Source organism: Diospyros lotus, chromosome 7 (genome assembly GCF_014633365.1).
Source record: "Diospyros lotus cultivar Yz01 chromosome 7, ASM1463336v1, whole genome shotgun sequence".
Classification (NCBI taxonomy): Eukaryota; Viridiplantae; Streptophyta; class Magnoliopsida; order Ericales; family Ebenaceae; genus Diospyros; species Diospyros lotus.
The window spans coordinates 1,683,410-1,709,896 of NC_068344.1; the positions used below are offsets into that span (position 1 = coordinate 1,683,410).

General features: G+C 38.2%; 5 protein-coding genes across 11 annotated transcripts in view; 3 read left to right on the forward strand and 2 right to left on the reverse strand.

Moving 5' to 3' along the window:
• Positions 1-14,608, reverse strand: part of LOC127806000 (digalactosyldiacylglycerol synthase 1, chloroplastic) — a 29,087-nt gene extending 14,479 nt beyond the window's left edge. Inside the window, exons 1-3 of one of the 2 annotated variants that reach the window (XM_052342918.1) lie at positions 13,765-14,607; positions 13,357-13,389; positions 10,794-10,881 (exon numbers count right to left, since the gene is read on the reverse strand). In XM_052342918.1, the coding sequence (XP_052198878.1) occupies positions 10,794-10,881; positions 13,357-13,389; positions 13,765-14,427 (784 nt within the window). In that variant the 5' untranslated portion in view covers positions 14,428-14,607. Of the gene's footprint in view, positions 1-10,793; positions 10,882-13,356; positions 13,390-13,764 lie in introns of both variants that reach the window. The other variant, XM_052342919.1, reaches the window with a different exon arrangement.
• Positions 14,609-17,980: 3,372 nt separating this feature from the next.
• LOC127806006 (protein LEAD-SENSITIVE 1-like) lies at positions 17,981-20,051 on the forward strand. The gene is made up of 3 exons (XM_052342936.1): positions 17,981-18,186; positions 18,360-18,433; positions 19,111-20,051. Exons 1-3 carry the CDS (start codon positions 18,167-18,169, stop codon positions 19,761-19,763), a joined length of 747 nt encoding a protein of 248 aa, XP_052198896.1. The 5' UTR covers positions 17,981-18,166; the 3' UTR covers positions 19,764-20,051.
• A 26-nt stretch (positions 20,052-20,077) lies between these two features.
• Positions 20,078-26,487, reverse strand: part of LOC127806002 (phosphatidylinositol N-acetylglucosaminyltransferase subunit A-like) — a 90,912-nt gene continuing 84,502 nt past the window's right edge. Inside the window, exons 8-9 of one of the 2 annotated variants that reach the window (XM_052342923.1) lie at positions 20,557-20,648; positions 20,078-20,449 (exon numbers count right to left, since the gene is read on the reverse strand). In XM_052342923.1, coding sequence (XP_052198883.1) covers positions 20,433-20,449; positions 20,557-20,648 — 109 coding nt within the window. In that variant the 3' untranslated portion in view covers positions 20,078-20,432. The remainder of the gene's footprint in view (positions 20,450-20,556; positions 20,649-26,487) is intronic. The other variant, XM_052342921.1, reaches the window with a different exon arrangement.
• Positions 24,840-26,487, forward strand: part of LOC127806003 (protein LEAD-SENSITIVE 1-like) — a 57,773-nt gene continuing 56,125 nt past the window's right edge. For 3 of the 5 annotated variants that reach the window (XM_052342928.1, XM_052342927.1, XM_052342926.1), the window contains exons 1-2: positions 24,840-24,987; positions 25,163-25,236. In XM_052342928.1, coding sequence (XP_052198888.1) covers positions 24,968-24,987; positions 25,163-25,236 — 94 coding nt within the window. In that variant the 5' untranslated portion in view covers positions 24,840-24,967. Of the gene's footprint in view, positions 24,988-25,162; positions 25,237-26,065; positions 26,193-26,487 lie in introns of all 5 variants that reach the window. The other 2 variants (XM_052342925.1, XM_052342932.1) reach the window with 2 other exon arrangements.
• LOC127806004 (protein LEAD-SENSITIVE 1-like) overlaps positions 24,928-26,487 on the forward strand; it is a 72,699-nt gene continuing 71,139 nt past the window's right edge. The window contains exon 1 of the mRNA XM_052342935.1: positions 24,928-24,987. Coding sequence (XP_052198895.1) covers positions 24,968-24,987 — 20 coding nt within the window. The 5' untranslated portion in view covers positions 24,928-24,967. The remainder of the gene's footprint in view (positions 24,988-26,487) is intronic.

Sequence of the window (26,487 nt, forward strand, 5' to 3'; positions counted from 1 at the left end):
AAGTATGGAGGATATTGTGGGAGAATTTAACAAACTGAGGCAAACTGGAAGTGTGGAAAGCTACCAGAAATGCTTTGAGGAATTGAGATCCTTCATGATCCAACATAATCCCCACCTCGCGGAGGCCTATTTTGTGTCAAGTTATTTAAGCGGCCTTAATGACGAGCTCAGACCAATGGTGAAGGTGTTGAGGCCCCGGTCAGTTGAACAAGCCTCCAAGAATGCTAGGCTGCAGAGTTGGTGGTGGAGGCCTTAATGAGGAAGCAGAGGCAACAAACGAGGGGCGTGATAGGAGGCCCATCTAATACTGCTGGAAGACACCCCAACCGAGATTAGATGAGAGGAAGCAGTGGGGTGAGAGGGGTGACAGACCCCAACCCAACTTCTTTTGGAGAACAACTAAGGGAGTCAAGAAGGATGGCAGGATTGTGTTTCCGGTGTGGAGAGAAATACCATGCGGGCCATCAGTGTAAGAGACAGATACTGTTGCTGAAAGGTAATGAGGAATCTGAACAAGCAGTAACAAAAGAAGAAGAGGAGGAAAAGGCCCAGGAGGATAATGGAGAGATATCCATCCATGCCTTGAAAGGGGTACCCAACAGCAAAATAATGAAGGTAGAAGGACAGGTTAAAGGGAAAGGCCTAATGGTCTTAATTGACAGTGGGAATACCCACAACTTTTTAGACGAAGGCACGGCGAAGAAACTGGGGTGTCAGCTCATGGGTAAGCCCCCTTTGAGTGTGACCATGGCCAATGGCCAGCAAGTGATGAGTACATCAGCTTGCAATGGGTTCTGCTGGGAGATGCAAGGTGAACAATTCGAAGCAGACCTCAAATTGTTACAACTAGGGGGATGTGATGTAGTGTTGGGGGTGGATTGGATGAAGGGAGTGAGCCCGATTAGTTTTGATTTTAACTGAATGGAGGTGTCGTTCGAAAAGGAGGGGAGGAGGATGATACTGACAGGAGGTAAGGAAGTTGGAACATGCAAAATGATAACAGGAAGGAGGTTGCACAAGGTGCTCAAGGGGAAATGGAGTCAGCTAGCCAATCTCTTTTCCATCATAACTTCGGAGGAATATCCAGGAGGGCACGAGAAGGCCTACCTGATGATCAGCTCAACTGGGAAGCTCCCTGACCAGGTAAATCACTTAAATTGCATTAATGAACTGCTGGCAGATTATGAGGACCTGTGCATGGAACCTAATTCCCTACCCCCCGCCAGGCCGTATGTCCATGCCATTCACCTAAAGCCAAATACCGAACCCATTAATGTAAAGATCCTATCGGTACCCACCTCTCCAAAAGACTGAATAGAGAAAATGATTAGGGAAATGCTTCAACAGTCCATTATCAAGCCCAGCCAAAGCCCCTTTGCTTCACCCGTCCTATTAGTCAAAAAGAAATATGGGTCATGGCGATTTTGTGTGGACTATCGCTAACTTAATGCCATAACCATTAAAGACAAATTCCCTATACCCTTGGTGGAAGACCTCCTAGATGAACTTCACCATGCCCAAATCTTTTCAAAGCTTGATTTGCGTTTGGGGTATCATCAAATTAGGATGAGGTCGGAAGACGTGCATAAGACAGCCTTTAGGACCCACCATGGACACTTTGAGTTCTTGGTAATGCCATTTGGGCTTACCAACGCCCCGCCCACCTTTCAATCTCTAATGAATTGAATCTTTGAACCCTATCTTCGGAAATTTATCCTTGTGTTCTTTGATGACATATTAGTCTACAACCCTTCCCTTAACCAGCATCTAATTCACCTCAAAATCACCTTGGATGTCCTCAAGTCTAACCATCTTTTCATTAAAAAATCTAAGTGTGCATTTGGTCAAGGGCAAGTGGAATATTTAGGGCACATTATATCCAAGGGAGGAGTTAGTACGAACCCAAAGAAGATGGAGGCGATGGTGTCTTGGCCGAGGCCTCAGTCCATGAGATCCTTGAGGGGGTTCCTAGTCCTAACCAGGTATTACTGGCGGTTTGTTAAAGATTATGGGGTCCTCAGCAAACCACTAACGGAACTGCTAAAAAAAGGCAACTTTAGCTGGGGACTAGAAGCCGAGAGGGCTTTTGAGGAGCTTAAGAAGGCCATGAGTAGAGTGACGGTATTGGGGCTACCTGATTTTAGTAAGCCCTTTGTCCTGGAAACTGACGCGTGTGGAACAGGTGTGGGGGCAGTCCTGGTGCAAGAAGGGAGGCCCTTGGCCTTTTTGAGCCAAGCATTGGGCCCAAAACATGTGGGGCTGAGCATATATGAGAAGGAGTTCATTGCGATGCTGATGGCTGTTGACAAATGGAGGCATTACTTGGAGACGGGGAGGTTTATAATCAAAACGGATCATGAGAGTTTGAAGTTTTTACTACAACAAAAATTACAAACATAGTTGCAAAGGAAGGGCATGGCCAAGTTAATGGGATTAGACTACTTGATACAATATCGAAAAGGGAAAGAAAATGTGGTTGCTGATGCATTGTCGAGGTGTCATGAGAAGGGTAGTGTGGCAGCCATAACTACCGTTATCCTTGAATAGTGTCAATAGGTGATCAGAAGCTATGAAGGGGATGCAGCCGTGAGGGAGCTGCTGGAAAAGCTGGCCCTAGGATCTAAAGAAGTTGAAGGATATACACTGGTGGATGGAATGTTGAGGTACCAGGGCAAGATTGTCATTGGGAATAGAGAAGACCTCAAGAAGAAAATCCTGCAGTCACTACATGAATCTCCATTGGGAGGGCACTCCGGCATCCAAAATACTTACCTATGGGTGAAACAACTCTTCCATTGGCCCGGATTAAGAGCTGAGGTAAGGAGGTTTATGTTGGGCTGTGACATTTGCAGGAGGTGCAAGGTTGAGAATGTGGCCTACCCAGGGCTTCTACAACCACTGCCGGTGCCCGAGCAAGCTTGGTCTAGCATCTCTATGGATTTCGTCGAAGGGCTGCCTAGATTTGAAGGAAAAGATAGTATCATGGTGGTGGTTGATCAGTTCACAAAATTTGCTCACTTTATAGGGTTGGCCCACCCTTATACCACCCAAGAGGTGGCTAGAATTTTCATGGATCAAGTGGCAGCCTTGCATAGGGTTCCTACTACTATTATCTCCAACCGAGACAAGGTTTTTACAAGCGCCCAATGGAAAGAACTTATGAAGGCATTGGGTGTTAAGTTGAACATGTCTTCGGCCTATCATCCTCAGACAGATGGCAACACCAAGCGAGTAAACCAAGGCCTGGAGAATTATTTGAGGTGCATCTGCATCTTGCAGCCCAAGAGTTGGCACAGATGGCTATCTTTAGCCCAATGGTGGTACAATTCCAACCAACACTCTTCCTTAAAGGTGTCTCCCTTCGAGGCTCTCTTCGGTTATAAGCCCCCTTTACTACAAGCTTTAGGAGAACACTCCACCCCAGCCTCAGTAGAAGAGTATCTGTAGCAGAGAAGGGAGGTGTTGTGACAACTCAAACAAGAATTAGCCACGGCTCAGAATAGGATGAAGCAAGCTGTAGATAAGAAGAAAAGTGACAGGGAATTTGAGGTCGGGGAGAAGGTCTACCTGAGGTTGAGGAAGCACCACTTAAAGGCTAAAACTAAAAAGCGGGTCCCAAAGCTTGCCCCTAGATATTTTGGGCCTTTTACCATACTGGAAAGGATAGGAAATGTGGCCTACCGACTACAGCTTTTGGAGGAACTCGAATCCATCTAGTTTTCCATGTCTCCCTGTTAAAGGCAACAGTTGGGACTGAGCAAGTGAACCCCGCGATGCCCACTATCTTTGAGAGAGAAGACAGCTTGGAAGAACCGGAAGCTATTTTGGATAAGTAGGTAATTCATAATCAAGGGGTTCCACTCATCCAAGTATTGGTAAAATGGCAGAGGGGGTGCAACAGGAAGTGATACTTGGGAGTACCTGCCTAGCTTGCTCACACGACCCCAGAGCTACCAGTCTTCTCAACATTTCTTGAGGACAAGAAAGGTGTAAGGAGGGGGGAATTGTCACGGAAGGGGACCGAGGACTGATACACCTTATAGTTACAATCTTGGTTTATTTTTTGCTTATTGTTGTCATTTCCATTTCGCTGTAATTCTGTTATTTTCCTACTGTAATTTCCCTTAGTGGCATTAGCTAGAAGATTCCCACGTGGAGGGGAATTAGAATAGGACAAAGAAGCGATTATAACCGCATAGAGAAGGGATCTGCTGTAGCAATCCCCTCACACCAGTGTTATATATTTCCGGCTTGTTGGAGAAAGAGGCATTGAATGATAACAATCCGAATTGATTCTCCTCCCTAGCTCCAATCTCTCTTCTTCTTCTCCCTCATTCTTCACTCTTGTTCTCTCCCTCCCTTGCTCTGTTTCATTTTGTGCTGATCGAAACCCACTCCTAATTAGATCGAGGCTAGGAGTAGTTGCATTCACAAGTGTGCCGTGACATAGAGGTGGACAACATCAGCATAAGAGCCAATGGAAAGTTAATATGGCAACTCCACAAGAGGAAAAACAATCCCATGAACCAAAAGAATTCAACAAGGAGGAGATTGAAAGGATGCGATACTTTTTAAGTACCCTTGAGGCACCACCCTTTTCAAGTACATGCTCACTGCAACAATTAGGTAAAACCCCGATTTCACATGCTTTAAATGCCTTTGATACATCTCTTAAAAGACTCATGGATTATTGACTCTAGAACCATAGACCATATGATTCCTTCTTTCCAATTTTTTCTCTCATACTCACCCTGTTCTAGCAATCGAAAAATTGCTACAACTAATGGTTCATTGATCACGGTAGCGGGAATAAGAGAGATTAAAATTAGCCCTTCCTTGACCCTAAAAATTGTCCTTCATGTGCCTAAACTGTCCACCAACCTAATCTCCATATCCAAGCTATCCTATGACACTAATTGTAGAGATCTTCCGTCTTACTGTTAGTTTCAAGACAAGGACTCAAGACTGATGATTGGACATGCTCAAGAACGGGATAGCTTATACTACCTTGAGAAATCTAAGAAATTACATGTTAGTAGGTGGAAGCAACCCTTTAACATGTCTTTCAGAACCACATATACCCCACAAGGATACTATTTGGATGCATCATTACAGGCTAAGACATCCTGCTTTCTCTACTCTTAAAATTATGTTCCCTTCGTTGTTTCAAAACCTTGATATTAGAGAGTTTCATTGTGATGTCTATGAGTTTGCTAAACATAGACATGCTGTTTTTCCAACTAGTAATAACAGATGTCTTACTCCTTTTGAATTAATTCATAGTGATATATGGGTCCATCAACCATTCCAAATGTTTCTGGGGCACTGGTTTGTTTTATTCATTTATGATTGCACAAGGGTTACATGAGTCTTTCTTCTTAAATTAAATCTGATGCGAGTGATATTCTTCCCAAATTTTTTTCTATGATCCACAATCAATTTGGGGCACAAATCAAACGGTTTCGATCAGACAATGCAAGGGATTATTTCAACCAAACCCTTTCCCACTATTTCCTTCAACAGGGAGTTATCATGAATCCTCATGTGTTTCTACCCCTCAACAAAATGGGATTGCAGAACAAAAGAACAACCATCTCCTAGATACTACTAAGGCATTGTTGTTTCACAAAAATGTACCTAAACAATTTTGGGAAGAACCTGTCCTCACAACCATTCATGTCATAAACCAATTACCCTCTCGAGTGTTACATTTTCAAACTCTAATGGCAGTCTTATCCCACTTCTATCCTGCTCTTCCTACACAAATCAACTTAGTCCTACCATATTTGGGTGTACCTAAACAATTTTGGGAAGAACCTGTCCTCACAACCATTCATGTCATAAACCAATTACCCTCTCGAGTGTTACATTTTCAAACTCTAATGGCAGTCTTATCCCACTTCTATCCTGCTCTTCCTACCACAAATCAACTTAGTCCTACCATATTTGGGTGTGCTTCATTTGTTCATGTTCACAACCCTCATCGAGAGAAGTTGGATCCTAGAGCTCTTAAGTGTGTCTATGTGGGCTATTCTTTTACACAAAAGGGTACAAATGTTATCATCCTCCGATTAAAAATTTTTTGGTTTCTGTGAATGTTACCTTTGTTAAAATTGAACCCTATTTTACTCACCTTTCTCTTCAAAGGGAGACCTCAAGTGTGGAAAATAAGGATGAGTTGCTCCTTCCTAACTTTCTGCAACCAACTCCAGCTCCTAAACCTCTACTTGAACAACCTGCATTTGAACCTTCCCTTGACTTACTGACCGAACCTGCATTTGACTCTACCTCACAAGTTCATGAACTCTAAATCCTCCCTCCAACCTGTTCTCCAAACTGCCGGGGAGGAGACCACCACTGACAAATGGTTTCTCCAAATTTATTCAAGAAGAAATAATCCAAAACCCGAACCAAGGCTGCACCTATCATCAGTTCCAATGTATGGAAATGAGGTAACATCTATTGACTCATCTTCTAATGTTGATTCAATAACTGATATTGACCTTCCTATAGCACTAAGGAAAGGAATTAGAGTGTGCACAAAACATCCCTTATATCCACTCTCATACTTTATATCCCTTAAAAGATGCTCTCCATCTCATAGAAACTTTATTACAAATATACACACAGCATCCATTCCTACCACATTATCAGAGGCTTTAAATTGTGAAAATTGGAAAAATGCCATGAATGTTGAAATGCAGGCTCTTGAGAGGAATAATACATGGGAAATTGTGGATTTACCAAAAGGAAAGAAACCTGTTGGATGCAAAAGGGTCTTCACAATCAAGTATAAAGTAGATAGGACACTTGAAAGATACAATGTTAGGTTGGTAACTAAGGGTTATACCCAAACATATGGAATAGATTACCAAGAAACCTTTTCCTCGGTAGCCAAAATAAACACGGTGAGAATTCTCTTATCCCTAGCAATTAACTTTGATTAGCCTTTGTTACAGTTTGATGTGAAGAATGTTTTCTTACACAGAGACCTTGAGAAGGAAATTTATATGGACATACCCCCAGAATTCAACAAAAACAGACCTGGGACCAAGGTTTGTAAACTCATGAAAACACTATATGGCCTAAAACAATCACTTGGAGCTTGGTTCGAGAGATTTTCCAAAGTAATGCTAGCTATGGGTTACAAACCAAGCCAAGGGGTCCACATTCTATTCATAAAACACTCAGGTTCAGATTTTGTCACAAGTCTTATTATTTATGTTGATGACATTATAGTGACAGGAAATGATGAAAAGGAGAGGCAAAACTTGGGCAGATGTTTGGCTAAGGAGTTTGAGATCAAGGAACTAGGGAATTTAAAATATTTTCTAGGTATTGAAGTGGCATGATCCAAGCATGGGATATTCATATCTCAACACAAGTATATTCTTGACCTTTTGAGGACACAGGGAAAATGGCTTGCAAACCAGCCAACACCCCGATTGATCCTAATCACAAACTAGGAGAAGCAAAGGGAGACAAGGATATCAATAAAGAAGTCTATCAAAGATTAGTTGGCAAGTTGATTTATCTATCTCACACAAGGCCAAACACAGCCTATGCAGTGAGCATAGTAAGTCAGTTTATACACAAACCCAAAGAGCTTCACCTACAAACAATCTATAGAATTCTGCACTGCCTCAAAAGAACCCTAGGAAAGGGAATTTTGTTCAAAAAAGAGGCTAAACTTACCCTAGAGGCCTATACCGATGCAGATTATGCAAGTTCAATGGTTGATAGGAGGTCTACCAAAGGGTATTGCACTTTCTTGGGAAGAAATCTAGTTACTTAAAGGAGTAAAAAGCAGACTGTTGTGGCCAAGTCGAGTGCAAAATTGGAATTTCGAGCAATGGCACAAGGTACATGTGAGTTGCTATGGATGAAAATTATTGTTGAAAACTTGGGACTCAAGTGGGACAGCCCTATAAAACTCTATTATGATAATAAGTCTACTATCAGCATTACACACAGTCCTATAGAGCATGACCGAACAAAACACATTGAGGTTGACCGACATTTTATTAAAGAGAAACTAGACAGAGAGCTTATTTGTACTCCCTATATACCAAATGAATCCCAATTAGCTGATATTCTAACCAAGGGACTCCCTAGTCCTGTCTTCCACAAGATTATAGCCAAGTTGGGAATGGACAATGTCTATTCACCAGCTTGAGAGGAAGAGAGGAAGTGCTGTGAATCAAGACCATAAATCAAGGAAAGTATCTTTGTCATAAATCAAGAAAATTTGCCATAAATCAAGGAAGAAATATTTGCCATAAATCAAGGAAAGAAGATTTATCAATTAGCATGTGATTAAATGTAATTAGCTATTATTTAAGTCTTTATTTTAGGCTTAATTATTGTACAGCTTACTATAAATTTCAATGGAAGGATACTAGAGCTAATATAAAGTTCTACTCCTAAAAAAGATTTTCTCTACTTTCTATCTTGTTCAACATTGTTTCTTTTTCTCTTTTCCACAATTATCATCAAATCAAAATCTGCCTAGGGATAGAAGACTGCCTTCAGAATGAAAGATGGCCTTTATGAATGCTAGTCATGCCATTTGTACTATCCAATGCACTCAATAACTTCTAGCAAACAATGATCCAAACACTTAAGCTAGGGTCCTCGAACGGGTTAGGAAGCCCATCTCTCTAGGTAGGTTGGGCAGAGCCAAGCCCAACAAGGTTGGGCTAGTGGCTTGGCCTGGGAAAAAGCCCCGCTCAGCTCAGGCCCCTCTTGCCAGCTTAATAAATGTAGCTTTAAAAATAAAATAAAAAAGTTATAATCTTTTATATTGCAACTTTGATTTTAAATTTTTTATATATAATTTAATAAGTCTACTACTTTAAAAATTATAGATTATAAGAAAACATAACACAATAACAATAAAAAGTACATAAACATTACCATATGATCAGTTATACAATTTTAATGTGTCAAGTTTCAAATCAACTACTAAAATGACAAAATATTTGTTATAACTTTTAAATATTTATATAAATTAAAATAATTTTAAAAGTGTAATTGGAATTGGATTATCAAAAACTATAAAGAGAAAACTACTTCCAAGTGGAATTTTCAAACTTTTTAACTACTAACTTGTAAGTGGAATTTGTATTTTAAAAAATATTTTTGTATCATTTTCATTAAATAAAAAAATATCATTTTTTAAAGTAACTTTAAAACGATTTCAAAATCGAGCTAGCTCAATGAGCTTTTGCTAGGCTCAGTCGTTCAAGTTCACCATCCGTGAGCCTAATGGGCCGGCCTGACTCAGCTCACCCTATGTGAGCTCTTGAGACAAGCCAGGGTTTCTTATGGGCCTGGGCCAGCTCATCCCTAACTTAAGCTACTTATAGAATGGTTCTAGTTGTTTGCTTTGACTACATACTCATTTATAACAAGACCAGTGCACAACATTTGAAACATCTTACTCAAGTATGTCCAATGCTTAGGAAAAAGAGCCATTCTGCCACTCTCAAAAAGTGTAAGCTCTTTACGGATAAGGTTGTCTTCCTAGGATTCATTGTCTCCTCAAGGGTAATTGCTAATCTTAGAAGCTCCAAGCCATTGTAGATTGGCCTATTTCAAAGTCTATCCAAGACATTACGAGTTTTCATGAATTATATACCTTCTATCATTAGTTTATTAAAAGGTCCAACATCATCATGGCCCCATCATAGAATGCACGAAAAATGGAGAATTCAATTGGATAGAAAGCGTTGCAAAGGCATTCAAAATCATAAAATAGAAAATGAAGCCCTGGTGGTGATGTGACTTTCAAAATTCTCTAAAGTGAGATGGAGCATGATGTTTCTATTTGTTCAGTTGCACCCCAATCCTATGGTTTAGTTCTGTTGCTTTGATGGCTGACATATGTAGGGGTCTAGCCCCCCTATCTTTGTATTTTCTGTCAGTCCCCAGCCTTAATTTCAATATTAGCCCCCAAAAAAGAAAAATCCTACATAACTGAAATTATAAAACCTCTAAAATAATTAGAATTATGCAACTGTGAAATCCCTTTAGCTAAAAGGAAAATTTTATCAAACAATGATAAGACCATTTTTATTAGATAGCTCAAAATATTGGGCAATTAAGTATCAACTCATGCAAAATATGGATGCAATTGAAATGAAGATTTTATGATCAATAGATAGCCATACAAGAAAAAGGACAAAATTAGATATAAGATTATACATCATAAGGTTGATGTGGCACCTATTAAAGATAAGATGCACAAAACGAGATTAAGATGTTCTTGACATGTGATTGGATATGGAAAAAGACCAATAGAAGCACCTGATAGGCAAGTGGATGGAAAGAAAGAATTCATGACAAAAAAAATGAAGAAAGACTAAAGAAAATTAATGGAAAATACTCAACATGATATATGATATAATGGCATTGCCAAAAAAAAAAAAAAATGACCATAAATGGAAATGGGTGAAAAGCTAGAACTCGTTAGCTGAACCCACCTAAGGAGATTTAAGTCTTGTGACTAATGTTGTTGCCTAGAATAATCAGAACTCTTGATGTTCATCATAGGCCACCTATGATTGCTAAGCAAATGTTTGGTCACATGCTAAATATGAGATTACATAGATCCTCACTAGAAATATGATTGAAATACATGCTACAGGATAGTACAAGGACAACAAAAAAAAGAATAATATATACATGTATCTAATACATAGATTCAATGACAGTTGTTCAATTGAGGTATAGCTTTGGTTTAAAACAAGAGCACCACAAAAGCAAAAACAAAACCCAAAAGCATTACTTACCTCTACTAATGCCAAGATGATCCAAGAATGGTCCAGATTGCCTGACTAAATATGCTAAAAGTTCTGGTACATCGAATGGCGGGACTTGCTAGAGTAGACATCAAAAGAGAAAAAGAGAAGAAAAGAAACAGTGCAGTGAGCGTCAGATTATATTAAACTGTGTGTGATAAATATATCCAATTTATAACAAATCTAAACCAAGCCAAGGAATAAACACAGCACAACACCAGAAATCAGATTCCACTTATGCCCTATAACTGTACTTAAATGTGAGGTATTCATCTACTAGGATTACATATTGGTATGCAATGCATGTCAACAAGTACGCAGAGACATGTCAATGTCCATCAGACAACAAGCTACCTCAAAGAATATATATTCAAGGATTCAGAGTCCATTACAATATAAGGTATCTGAGCAAATATTTGCAACACCTTCAGAAAAGAGAGAGAAAGGGATAGCACTCATGTCCAATAGAAACAACACATTCTGACAATCTTTTCCCCTCTGCCCCACTGAAGAAGGGGGCACAGAAGAACCCTGATCTGTAGCCACAAGGCCTCCTGCAGAAGATGCACTGCCGTCCCACAAAACAAGGAGAATATCCACATATCATCCAACCATCAACTCAAAAACAAAATTTTTAAAATCTTCTTTTATCATTTAAAAGGGCTACTTAATAATTTATATATGAATTTGTTGCGTCAGGTTTCTCACATGAATGCCAGAAGTTGCACCACATGCAAAGAAACACAGTTAATTCTATCAAGCAAAAAGAAAATAAAAATAGTAAATTCCTTGTCTTCCTGACAAGTATATAGAACAACCGCCTTAGGGGGGGAAACCTCAGGTTTCCAATATATACAATGCAGGATCAAAAAAAACTGTACACAGAATACATGCAACAAGAAGCATCTTCCCTCAACCAAAAGCGAAGACTAGAGATCATGACAATTTAAACAGAAAATGAAACTCTCAAGAGCACATCTATTTCTTTTACAACAAATACACCGTGGCACACAAAATATGAGTCAGCTATCCTAATCCCAGGCTAGTGATTTTTATTTGTTGGATATATAAAATTTTAGCATGCATCACCCAGTACAATGACAACAAACCAAGAAGGATCACTGCAAGTTGCTGAAGAAGTAAATTGATTATCCAAAGAATTGTTATAATGAGAACCTTGAATAGAACCGGTCTCACTTAGAAATACTTCACTAGGATTACTAGGAGCTACAAGATAAGCTCTTGAATCAGATTTAGACAATCCTCCTCTGCCAAATTTTGACTAGGAAAACATTGAAAATTTTTGTCAAACCTATGGTAACATTTTCCAGCAAAATGACCTGGTCTCCCACACAATTGACAATATATTTTTCTAGCGTTAGATCTACCTCAACCTCTACCCCTTCGTTAGAAAAACCTCCTCTACTGGTAATAAGACCAGTGCCATTCTTTGACCAGTGAGATGCAACATTTGCATGCATCGGAGTTATACCTTCAAAATTTAGGGCTGACTATGAAAAAGAATTCTTAAGAGATAACATGTCTTCATACATCAACAATAAGTATTGAACCTTCTCTAGGTTAATATCATCCATTTGATAGATAATTAGACTAAGAAGCCAATGAAAGATCCTCATCATTGATTGGTTCACCAATTGTAGCAAGAGCATGTCCTATTTTTTAAACTTCAAGATATAGTCATTCAAAGATAGAGAACCTTTCTTGCTAGATCTTAATTGTTGTTTTAACTGAAAAGGTTTGACAATAGTTTTCCAAGAATATAAATTCTCAAGAACATACCATAACTCTGCTGAGGATTCACAATTAATCACCTGAGCTAGAACTTCTTTGTCAATTGTAAAGAAAAGTCATCCTAGGAGTAACTGATCTGATTTGAGCCAGGCTAGATATTCTTAATTTACTTTCTGTGCGTTAGGATCACCAGAATCTGGATCCGGTAAATATTTGACTGGAGATTTTTCTAATTTGTTGATGAAGGAGATCAAATTGAAAGCCCTAATTGTCGCCAAGATTTGAGCTTTCCAAAATAGATAGTTATTACTATCTAGTTTGATAGGACTGTGACTGAAAGCTTGCTATGGAGAAGAAAAAGAGCAGGAATGACTTTGAGAAGAAGAATGTGATTGTTCTTGATTTCCAGCCATTGACGCGGGATGTTGGCTCTGATACCATGAAGCAAGAGCTTCTATGAAGAAAAAGAAAGAGACTGAAAAGAGAATTGAAACTAAGATTTGCCGAAAATGATTCTTGACATTAGAAATAGAAAATCAGTTAGTATTTATAGAGTGTGAACTCAACTGATTCTGTTAGGATACAAAAAAAGTGAACAAGTCCTAACTAATAAACTTAATTAAACTATAACTACACTTAATAGAACTGCTGTTAATATTCCTTTGTACTAGACAAATAGAACTACTTATGACCTTGGTCTTCTTCGAGTGCCCATAGAAAGCAATAAAAGTTAAGACTCTTAACAGTGTAAAGAAATTAACAGAACAATGGAATAAGGGGAGGCGATAGATTCAACACCAACCTTTGATTCAGTTGGCTCCTTGCAGATTGCTTTCTGCAAAAACAAATAAAGTTTAATAATTAATAAGTTGAACGTATAATTGTATCAGTTGATAAACGCCTCAGTGCGCCGATATCAATGAAACAATTTTACTATCAATCAAACACTTTATTTTCAAGTTTTTGGAGAGAAAAATTCTACTTTAAGCCCAAAGCCAACTATTATCCTCACAGAAAACAGAGCCCCAACGCTAGAAAAACTTTTCCAACGACAAATTCAAAACTAGAGAAAAAAAGAAGGGACGTAAAAATCTTAGTTCAAAGAATCAGCATATAATTATTTAACTACCATTCAGAAACAAACTTCAACATTATACAGAAAAGATCCAGAGCGATAAGCCTCTTAAAAGCAATAAAAAAAATAGCATACCAAGCTTGACTTCACTTTTTCCACAAACTCACTATTCTTGAAATTCTCGAAAATCTCTGAAGATGAATTCTTCCGTTCGAACTCCCGCAACCGTGTCTTCAACACCCGGATTGGTTCCCAATCCCTAAACTGACCTTCCTCGCCTTCCCCTTCCCCTTTCCATTCCCACCTAAAGTTCGTAAACCCCACCTTCCTACCCCTCCAGAAGCTCTCCCTCGCGTCATAATCAACCACATCGTCCCTGTCCTCCACCTCCGACACAATGGCGTTCTTAATTGCCGACAAGTCGATCCGAATTCTAGGTCTAGGGCTCCATTTCTGCAGGACCTTGCGGCTGAACTCCGGCGAAGAGTAAACCCTGCGAATCTCCGACAACTTCGGCTGCAACCGCTTCACGAAGTCGATTTCCGCCGGTGGAGACGACCTGATGGCCGGCACCGAGAACTTCGACTTGGAGGCCGAATTCAAGAAGTTCTCGAGCTCGCGGTCGAAAGACGATGCCAAATTCTTGAACGAATTGGCCCTGTCCCGCATCAGCTGGAGATCCGCGTCCGCCGAGTTCCTCACTTCTCTCCAACCTTTCGATATTAACGACAACGCCTTCTCCGCCGTCACCGGCGGCACCGTCGATGCCCGAGCCTCTGGCGGCTTCAGATTGATCATCGACGCTTCCACCACCAAATCAGGCTTTCCGAAATCGAGGTTTCAGAGAAGACGAAGACGAAGACGAAGAGAGTTCCGATATCTCTCGAGTGCGCTTCTTCTTGCTGAGAGAGAGAGAGAGAGAGAGAATCGGAGAAGTTTAGGCTGAGAATTTAACGGCCAAAGATTTTTGCTTCTATGCGCAACATTGTATAGTGGGCATCCGCTTTATAAATATTTTTTATGGGGTGGCTGGAGACCCGTGCTATGACACGTGGGACGAGTTGGGTTGAGGGGGGATTTGGGCCGTTGGCTTGGACCAGGTGGATGGTGAGTTGGCGGGCTGTGATTAGGCGGAGGGTGGACTCTTCTGGAAGCGGATGAAGATGCTGGAGTTTGCGAGAAGGGGGTCTGTTTGCGCGTGCCTCTGTGCCGTGCTTATGCTGCTGGGCGGGCGTACGGGTCAGTACTTCCAATCACCCCTTTTAAATTTTGATCAAAATATTAATCAGAAAATGACAGAACTAATCCCATTCCTTTCTTTTTATTGAATTCCATTCCATTACTCTCTCACTTTTATTTATATTTTCTTTTATATCTCAAGTTAAAGATTTAAAATAATTATTTTTAATAATTAAAATATAAAATTTTTATATTATTTTATATTAATAATCCGAAGTGATATTTTTTAATTATTAAATAAACACAACAAACTAGTTAATCTATTCAAATACTATTAACTGATCATCCAGATGACATATCACTTACAGGCACCTTAGGTACTAACGTTACATTATGTAATAAAGAATCAAAATAATTATTTTTAATAATTAAAATAGACTATAAGCTACCATGTAAATTCTTCCTTAATCAAAGGCTCCAAATAAAGCGTAAACGGGATAACTCCGACATTCTAAAATTCTTTTAAAAGTTATGCAAAAAAATGATAAAAATTATCTATTAGAATCATAATTCTAATGAATCTAAAAAATATTGAGATAAATATTATCCATAAGAATCTTAATCTTAGTAGATCTTATAAAATTTCATACTTCTCTTAAATAGATAATCCCTCATTTCAAAAAATGTATGTTTCTATTAACATTCGAAATTGGTCGATCGTGATTTGTCGGGTCGCACTGATGTAATGAATCCAGAAGGGAGAATGATATGTGGTATGGTTTTGCTTGTTGAACTGCCAGGCGATCAGTCCCTGCAAAATACTCTAATGCTCAAGTAAGCAAGAAAGAAGATGTAGAGTATCAGTTAATTGGCAGAGAGAGAGCATTCCATGGCTTTGGGGAGAGTTGGCTTATATATAAGATGAGGAAATGTCCTATTCCATGTGTCGTACGTCTGTAGGTGATGGGACAGAATATCCAGAGCATGTGGAGTCGCCCAGATTGTAACATGGTGCCGACGGGACCTTCATTAATATGGATAGGATCCGCCATTAATGAGGATGAGATTTGAGGCGGGCGCGCAGAAACCCATAAATGACTACAATGATGTTGTTGCAAACGGGTACAGGGCTAGGATAGGACCAGCACAGGCCAAGAAAGTAGACCGAAAAGGTGGGCCAGATTGGGCTTGGACAGTTTAATCAAAATAACCCTTAACCCATAGCTGTTCTCTGGTTACTCTGTGGTCTGCGAGCTAATCGGTTAGGCTAGCAAGTTAGAAGTATCATTGAGAGCTCGATCATTTAAAACCCGCTTGGTCCCGCGATCTGAGCTTGGCTCCAGCGATGTGTGAGCTTACTCCAACGAACTCAGCTTGGAGCCTACCAGGAATAATTTCTAATATTGATTTCAATACAATATTCAAATATTCACTGTTTAATTTAAATATTGTAGTGTTTGCTCGGAAAGTGTCATGCACCATCTGATTGTTTATTTTCTTGTAAAATTTGACTAATTTAATAATAATATTTATAATTAATAAATTTATTATTATATTTGAACAATAACAATGTTGATCATTAAAATTTTACAATTAACAATAAAAATTATCTTGAAATCTACCCTAAAATAGTCTCTAATACTTAACTCGAATCATATAAAGGACTTGGTGAAGATAAAGACTACATGAGTGTTTAAAGAGAGTGGCATTACTAACCTCAGTTGAGTGGGATACTAACCTCAGTTGAGTCATTCAAAACAGTGGCCACTACCCTCCCTATCTAGATGGTTGCCTTCTATTACGGGCCCCTAATAGTACCATACGTACCCTACATGTCCCGTGAAATAAGGATTCTAACAACTTCCAAGGTCAAGTGACCAATGGTTACATGCATGTCCACCTGTTAGGCTATATATATTTTAGGAGTGTAATATATATATATATATATATGTTTTGAGAGGTGGTGGTGTTGAAGGGGGATAACATGATATGGGCAGCCAGCCAGCGTCTAGCAATTGGCCAAACAAGCACCATGCATGCATGGTCCACTTCCATTATTGAAGTCATTTCAATGCCCAAATATATATTTTAGTATATATATTTATACGTTTTCTTATTTAAATATTATATTTTTTATTATTTTAATTACATTAATAAATTATATAATTTTGATTTAATTGTACATCTTGATAAATTTATTAATAATAATAAATTAAGTATAATTAATAATATAATTAAAATAACAAAAAATTTAAAAATATAATTATTTAGTAAAGACTATTTATTTGCCTCACAACCACTATCTTTTAACTTAAAAATTAAATTAATTGATAATAAAAAAATTGAATCCGTATAAACTAAATTAAAAGTAAAAAAATTAATAACATCATTTTATAAATATAAAAATAATATTATTTTAAAATTCAATTGGTTCAGTTAGTTTAATTATTTAAATTAAAAAATCAAATAAAAAATTAAACTTTTAAAAAAAAATTAATCAAACCGAACCGATACAAAAAAAAGTTTAAATCGAACTGATATATGCTTAAGCCCAACTTATTGTAGTCCAAGTGTGACTCATCAAATTACACTATTTTTGCAATTCAACTTATGCCTCGAGGGCATCTTCCTCTCTTTTTGAAAAGTTAAGTGGTTGACACTCATTAACAATTATTAATTATTTTAATTAAAAGAGGAATGAGAGAAAGAAAGATAAAATAATTATTTTATCTCTTTATTTAATTTATCTTAATGGGTTAGAAAAAGTGAAATGTAAAAATCATTACAGACAAAAGTATTTTTTATTGTATTTGTTAAATTTATTTAATAATCCAATAAAAATTAAATCACATCACTTTTTATTTAAAATTATTTAAATAAATTTATTTCTTCTCTTCCATGTAGATGAATTTATCTAGAACTTTATAAATAAATAAAAAACTCATACATCTCTCAATATATTTTAAAAATTTTAATCAACAGTCTAATGGGAAGATTAAAAATCTATTTAATATTATCTTAATTATTTTATATTTTAATATAAAAAATATTATAATTTTATTTTAATACAATTTTATGATGCTCATTTTACCCAAGACTAAATAAATAAATCTCAACTATGTTTTAAACACGAGCACCCGCTGAAAGACGTTGCGTGATGGCGGCGCTTCCTTCAACACTTCTGCTCCTTAACGGCGAAGGATCGAGGGTGGTGGAGGAGGTTATATTCGTTACTTTCTCGCGAATCGATCCAGGCCCTCTTCTTCTGTCGTCCCACTTCCAGACGCTCCAATAGCAATTCTTATTCTTTCGACGCGAAATCCCTTCTTTGTTCGATCACTAACGCCGAAATAGAGAGATGGGGCTGTTTTCCAACAGGTATGTATGTATGCATTCGTGTACGCCTTTGATTACAAAGTGAGAAAGCAATCCCATATCGGATTTGGTGTTTGTAACTTTGTTCTTAAAATGGTTTGTTGATTCGAATGTTTTTGATGTATTCGAACTTCGATGGACGAAAACGAATGGGGAAATCGAATAAATGGAAGCAGAGTGAACAAGAAGAACCTCAAACCCGGAGATCACATCTACTCCTGGAGGACCGCCTATATCTACGCCCATCATGGTCACTTCTCTCTGTTTCTCTTCATTTGCTTCTCTTCTCTGGTTCAATGTCTTGATCTTTGTATTGTTATTGTTTGTGACATTTCTGATTATTTGGGAAAAAATTTTGTGTCGTTGACATCAAAGTGAAATAAAGTGATCAAAGAGGCTTGCTGGATCTCTCAGTTCTCTTTCTGTGTTGCTTTTGCAGGAGAGCCCTCGAGTCTCCATGCATCATTGTGGCATTTTTTCAAAAATATGCATCTTTGCAATTGAAAATTCAAATCCTCGGTGCTACCATGTTTGTTATAAATTATGATCGTTACCAACATGAAATCCTGGGATCTTGGACGTCTAGGATAGAATTCATAAGAAGAGTGCCATAGGGTTTAATTGTTTTAAATGCTTGGCTTCTTGTTACCAATCAGAGCGCACATTCACGCAATTAAAGAAAAAAGAATCTTGGACCCTTGCAATCCATTGAATGAGAGCTTGAGGCAGCACAATTTTACTGATTTCATGATTGTTTGTCATTTGATGAGTTCCTAGAGTAACTTTTTTATCTCCATGGTCACTCTGCATATATGAACTTTGACTGATCTGTTCCAAAAGATTGAGGGTTGATTTCTTTGTCATCTCCAGGGGGGTGTATGTGTGTGTGTGTTGTATTCATTGTTTACCTAATTTTTGTCCTTCTAGGCATCTATGTTGGAGGTGATAAGGTCATCCATTTTACAAGATGGGGTCAGGAATTAGGAACAGGAACTGTGCTGGATGTCCTTGTGACGAGCTCGGTACCAGCCCGAGCTCAAGTACCCTGCTCCACCTGTACCCCAACGGAAGAGGCTCATCATGGGGTTTTATCCTCATGCCTAAACTGTTTCCTTGCCGGAGGTGTTCTCTACTGTTACGAGTATGCTGTCCAACGCTATCTCTTTCTTGCGAAAGTGCGTGGTGGAACTTGCACTCTTGCTGCTTCAGATCCAGACGACATTGTGGTCCATCGCGCAAACCACCTCCTTAAGTATGGCTTTGGGTGCTATAATGCATTCAAAAACAACTGTGAACACTTTGCCATCTACTGCAAGACAGGGTTACTTGTTCTGGATCAAAGAACAATGGGGCACAGTGGGCAAGCTGATTCATTGGTGAGTGGGCTGATTGCAGCAGCTTTCTCTGCTCCATTAAGGCTTACCAACACCAGTATCTTTGATATCGGGGCTACAGCATTCAGAGTCTACTGTGAAAGCCGGATTGCTGCCGACATTGGCAAGAGAAGCGATGTGGTTAAGGTCTCTGTCGAGGACTTGACAACAAGGCTAGAAAACAGCAGGTGCACTACAGATTACTGAACCGAGTCCCCCGGCTTTGCTACCTCGTGCCAGGTAGCCTGCCTGCTGTATTGCATCGATAACTATTATGTGTGTGCGTTATTTAATACTAGGATGGGTAATTCGGTATAGTATTGGCACCCTCCAATATGATAAAAGACTGAAATGAGATTTGGAATGTTATGGTTCTATTAAGCTTGGGGGATGGGATTGCTTTCATGGTTTCAGGCCTGTTTTCTTCTGTGAATTAGCCTCTTGTATGAGATGATATCATGGTGGCAAAAATGTCTTTCTAATGGTGTTTGAAGACCCATCTATGAATCTGTCAAGGCTCCTTACTACAGCAGCAAGTTATAATAGTAGCAGTTAATAAATGTCTATTGGGCAACAGCAGAATTGAATCATCAAACATCTTTACATCTTAGGCCCCCTATAATGACAAGTCAGTCTATCATTGCCAAAACCTACGTAAGACACAGCATACCTCCTTACCACCTGAATGGAAGATGAGCAAAGTGAAGAAGCCAGGCGCTATGAAATTGGAAGGTGCAAGTCAAAACATGTAACCTGCATCCAATCATATAGCTCCCAGTTTGATTGTTGAGGCCACAACTAATTTCAAAGCTTCACTCAAAATCGCCCGATTCCTCCCCATGTTGACCTCGTGGTAGAATTATATCAGGGACCTTCTCAATATCTGCTGCAGGCTAATGGAATGTGCAAGAAAATGATTAATGTGAGGAAAATATCATGCAGAAGACAAAGTAATTAAGAGCAATTCTTTAAACAAAATGGCATAGAAGAGGGGGTATACCTGCAATAGTTGCAACAGATGCCATAACAAAAAAATCAATAATCATAACCAAGCAGAAAAGCTTGCCCGCCAAAGCACCGCATATGAGGTACCTAGTTACACAGCACATCATCAGCAAACCTTGAAACTACCTTAATGTGTTAATGCAGTATTCTCTACTTAAGGCCAAAAAAAGAACAGTGCTCATTATGCAGCTTTCTCTGACTTTAAAACTAAAGCTTCCAGCCAAACTGAAACTCGGAAAAGTTTAGTCTGAAGTCGGTCATTAATTGCCTAGACAATGTTGCATTCATGAGCAGAGCAGAAAACTACTAGAAGTAATGTGCAAATGACATCTAACAAGCTACTAGAACTAATGTAATTTCAGATTTAATTGCACTGTTTTATCCAACAATTTAAGAAAGCACAAAGAAGCCCAGTGACTGGGAAGGAGACAGTACATCTTACAATGGACCGCATTAAGTTCCTGCAACCATAAGAGCAATTTACGATGGCTGATATGTTGAAGAAAAGATTTCCATGCTTATAGAATAAGAAGTATAGTCAATTCGAGGGATGACTTACACAATTTAAGCGTATTGTTATTCAGATATGTGACATGACAAAATAGGGACTGTAAAGTTTGACATTTCAGACTTGGTAGATTTACAGCGTATAGACAAACGAGACAAAGATGCATCATTAAGTACGCCTCACACTAGTACAATTATTTTGTCCTTGTCCTTAAAATCAGGAATCAAAATAAAATAACATCCAAGCTTGACTTCACTTTTTCCACAAACTCACTATTCTTGAAATTCTCAAAAATCTCTGAAGATGAATTCTTTTGTTTGAATTCCCGCAACCGCGTCTTCAACACCCGGATTGGTTCCCAATCCCTAAACTGACCTTCCTCGCCTTCTCCTTCCCCTTTCCATTGCCACCTAAACTGACCTTCTCCGTCTCCAAATCAGGCTTCCCGAAATTGAGGTTTCAGGGAAGACGAAGACCAAGACGAAGAGAGCTCCGATATCTCTCGAGTGCGCTTCTTCTTTACGAGAGAGAGAGAGAGAGAGAATCGGAGATGTTTAGACTGGGAATTAAAAGGCCAAAGGTTTTTGTTTCTATACGCAACATTGTATCGTGGGCATCCGTTTTATAAATATTTTTTATGTGGCGGCTGGAGAGACGTGTTATATATATATATGGACTGGTAAAATTGTGAACCCACCATTGTTGTCCCTATGAATGGTGTCACCATGAAGGTCAGTCTCAGTCTCAGCTGCTTGTTTATGGGTGTCCCATCCCATACATCTCTGCAACAATTATAATGAATTGGGAAATTCTATTGGCAGCCCCCGGTATTTTTCAGTGCAGCCCACACCTTCGTCAAATTTTTGCTAATTTTCAAATTTATATTTTACCTCCATAGCCCACTCTCTCCGCAGATGACCCCCAACTCTCACCTCACCTCTCTCTTTCTCTCCCGCACCATATATATACATACACATACAAACACATATATATATATACACACACACGCGTGCGGCCATGGCCAGCCATCCGCCATTGTCAAGGTTGGTCGCCAACCCACTGCCATTAGGGGACATGCACACACACTTTCTCTCTCTCTCTCTCTCTTTGTGACGGTTGCGAGGTGGGTCGACGATGGCAGCCGACCCATTGCCATTGCTAAGGTAAGGGTTAGTTCATCGCAATTAGGGGTTCCTGGAACCCCCTAATGGGGGGAGGGGGCTTCTAGGAGCCCTCGATGGGAATGGGTTGAGGAACTCCTTGACCCACCGCGGTCAGGGGCTCCTTGAGTCCCCGACTGTAGATTGTTAGGGACTTGGGAAACCCCCGATCGCCTAGGACTTGAGTTCCTCGACTATAGGAAATCGGGGAACCCAAGCAATGGTGGTGGGTTGGTTGTCATTGTCAACCCATTTCGTGACAGTCGCACAAAGAAAGAAAGATAGAAAGTCCCCCGATGGCAGTGGGTCGACAACCATGGTCGTCGCATGCGTGTATGTGTATATATATATATATATATGTGTGTATAGTGTAGGAAAGAAAGAGAAAGAGGCAAGGTGGCAATCAGGGGTGGTTGGCGGAGAGAATGGGGTGGAGATAAAATAAGAATTTTAAAATTATTAAAAAATTTGATGGGGTGAGCTGCATTGAGAAATATGTGAGCTGCAAATAGGATTTCCCTAATGAATTTTTTTTGTTCAATTTCAGAGTGCAAAGTTGTTGGGCCTGTGGGGAAGAAGTTTGATATGGGCTTAATCTGAAAGCCCATTCATCGGCCTTTGGGCTTATGCCCTTTGCAGTCACTGAACATCAAAGAATAATTAAATTATAATTTAAATTTTTTATTAAATAACTTTATTAACTTAAAACTTCATATCTATCCGTCTAAAATTAACATATTAAAAGAGTCCACAATACCTCTTTCTATAGCTTTTGCTCACTTCATTTTTTTTTAAACACACAAATATGGGGTCGCTAATTTTCAGTTAAATTAAAATAATTGAATTGAACGAGTCAAACTTACTAATTCAGTTTGGTTTGATTCTATTTTAATGTTTAACAATTTCAATTATTTTGATTGGCTTCAATCTTTATAGTAAAAAAATTAAAATAATTGAACCAACTAAAATGTCAAAAATGGTGTTATTTTTACACTCTATTATTTTGATTTTTTATTTTTTTGTTTTTCAGTTCTTTCAGACAATTCAGTTTTTTTTTTTTTTAGTTTATTCAATTTAAGAATCTATTTAATCAATTTAGTTCAATTTTTGACATAAATTCAATCTACTTGATTTGATCAATTTGATGAGTTTAGGAACTAACTCGATTGAATATCCTTATATTTAAAAATTTATTCTTATTTATTAATTTTTTTTCTCAAATCCCTATATGTTTCTCTCATTTTTTTTGGTTGATAGTCACAAAGAGAGTAATGTCAATGGTAACATGATTCTCTCTTTATTTTAGATACTTAAGGTGCGTTTGATTTGAGGGCGAAAAATAGGATAGAATTTCAATTTTCACCCTTCCCCTTAGGAATTTTAATTTCTTGATTTCAAATAAAATCTTCATTTTTTGAACTAAAATGGAATTCAAATTTCATAAAAAAAAAAACTGTTCGATAGAATTTCTTAAAATTTGAGTAAAAAATGAATTCCATCATAATTTTCCATTCCTATCAAACGCATCCTTAGATTCACTAGTGTTGAACCCAAACACATTTGAGTTTATCTTCTCTCTCCCTTTTACACATTTGAGTTTATCTTCTCTCTCCCTTCTACGATAAACCCAAACACACAAATTCATTATTTCATCACCTCTCTCTCTTTCTTTGAAAGGCTAAGTAGTTGCTCCTATTCAATTATTATTAATTATTTTAATTGAAAGAGTAAGAGGAGAAAAAATGACAAAATAATTATTTTACCTTTTAATTTAATTTACCCTAATAGGTTAAAAAAATAAAATATAGAAATCATTTTAAACAATTTTTTTTATTATATTTATTAAATTTATCTGTCAATTCATTTAAGAAAATCACGTAAATTTTTATTTGAGATTATTTAAATAAATTTATCTCTTATTTTCTTAATAAATTTATCTAGAATCTTATAAATAAAAAAAATACTCATATCTCAATTGAATTAATTTATCTAAAAAAAATTAATAAATAATATAATAAATATTAAAATATTTTTAATTTTATTTTAACTATTATATATTTTAATCTAAAAATTATTATAACTTCATCTTAATATAATTTACCTTCTGGTCAAATGGTTAATTACACCAATAATCACTCAATTTTACATTTTGTTATTGTTTATTTATTGAACTTTGAAATGTTACCTGTTAGTCACTAATATTTCAAAACTGTTACTACTTAGTCACTAAACTTTCAAATGTTACTCATTAATATTTCAAAATCATTTCTCACAGTCACTGAACTCTAAATTTACGAGTGACAAATGAGAAACAGTTTTGAAATATTAGTAACTAATAGGTAATATTTTAAAGTTCAGTGACTAAATAATAATAAAATATAAAATTAAATAATTATTAATATAATTAATCCTATTATCAAATATTTATATATATATATATATATATAATTCTATTCTGCGCATTCGAATAAACGTTAGCTAAATAAATCTCAACTACGTTTTAAACACGAGCACCCGCCGACACAAGCTGCGTGATGGCGAAGCTTCCTCCAACACTACCGTTCCTTTAGCGGCGAAGGATCGAGGGTGGTGGAGGAGGGCATATTCGTTATTTTCTCGCGAATCGATCCAGGTCCCTTTCTTCTGTCGCCCCACTTCCAGTTCGCTCGCAATAGCAATTCTTCTTCTCTCTACGCGAAAACCCTTCTTTGGTCGATCACTCACGCCGAAAGAGAGAAATGGGGCTGATTTCCAACAGGTATGTATGAATGCATACCGCAATGCCTTTGATTACAAAGCAAGAAAGAAATCCCCAGTTGGGCATGGTGTTTGTAGCTTTGTTCTTCAAATGGTTTGTTGATTCGAATGTTTTTGATGTATTTGGACTTCGATGGACGATATAACGAACGGGGAAATCGAATAAATGGAAGCAGAGTGGACAAGAAGAGCCTCAAACCCGGAGATCACATCTACTCCTGGAGGACCGCCTATATCTACGCCCATCATGGTCACTTCTCTCTGTTTCTCTTGATTTGCTTCTCTTCTCTGGTTCAATCTCTTGTTTTATTCCCCGATCTGTTGCATATTTCTGTGGGTATTTTGCGATTCGCCCATTTTGGGGCGTGATCCTTGTATTGTTCTTGTTTGTGACATTTCTGTATGGTTGGGGTCACATCAGAAGGTTGTTTGGAGTGGAGGGAGCCTCGAGATCTGATTATTTGGGAATAAATTTTGTGTCGTTGACATCAAAGTGAAATGCAGTGATCAAAGAGGCTTGCTGGATCTCTCAGTTCTCTTTCCGTGTTGCTTTTGCAGGAGAGCCCTTGAGTCTTCATACATCATTGTGGCATTTGTTCAAAAACATGCATCTTTGCAATTGAAAATTCAAATCCTCCGTGCTACCATGTGTGTTATAAATTATGATCGTTACCCACATGAAATCCTGTGATCTTGGACGTCTAGGATAGAATTCATAAGAACCGTGCAATAGGGGGTTTAATTGTTTTAAATGCCTGGCTTCTTGTTACCAATCAGAGCACACATTCACATAATTAAAGAAAAAAGAATCTTGGACCCTTGCAATCCCATTGAATGTGAGCTTGAGGCAGCATCATTCTACTCATTTCATGGTTGTTTGTGTCATTTGATGAGGAGCAACTTGTGGGTTCTTGCCCTTGGTATTCATAGACTATTTTTTTTTTATCTCCATTGTCACTCTGGATAATATGAACTTTGAATGATCTGTTCCAAAAGATTGAGGGTTGATTTCTTTGTCACCTCCAGGGGTGTGTGTGTGTGTGTTGTATTCATTTTTTACCTAATTTTTGTCCTTACAGGCATCTATGTTGGAGATGATAAAGTCATCCATTTTACAAGACGGGGCCAGGAAGTAGGAACAGGAACTGTGCTGGATCTCCTTGTGTCGAGCTCGGTACCAGCCCGAGCTCAAGTACCCTGCTCCACCTGCGCCCCACTGGAAGAGGGTCATCATGGGGTTGTATCCTCATGCCTGAACTGTTTCCTCGCCGGAGGTGTTCTCTACTGTTTCGAGTATGCTGTCCCACGCGCTCTCTTTCTTGCGAAAGTGCGTGGTGGAACTTGCACTCTTGCTGCTTCAGATCCAGACGACATTGTGGTCCATCGCGCAAACCACCTCCTTAACAATGGCTTTGGGTGCTATAACATAGTCACAAACAACTGTGAACACTTTGCCATGTACTGCAAGACAGGGTTACACGTTCTGGGTCTAAGAACAATG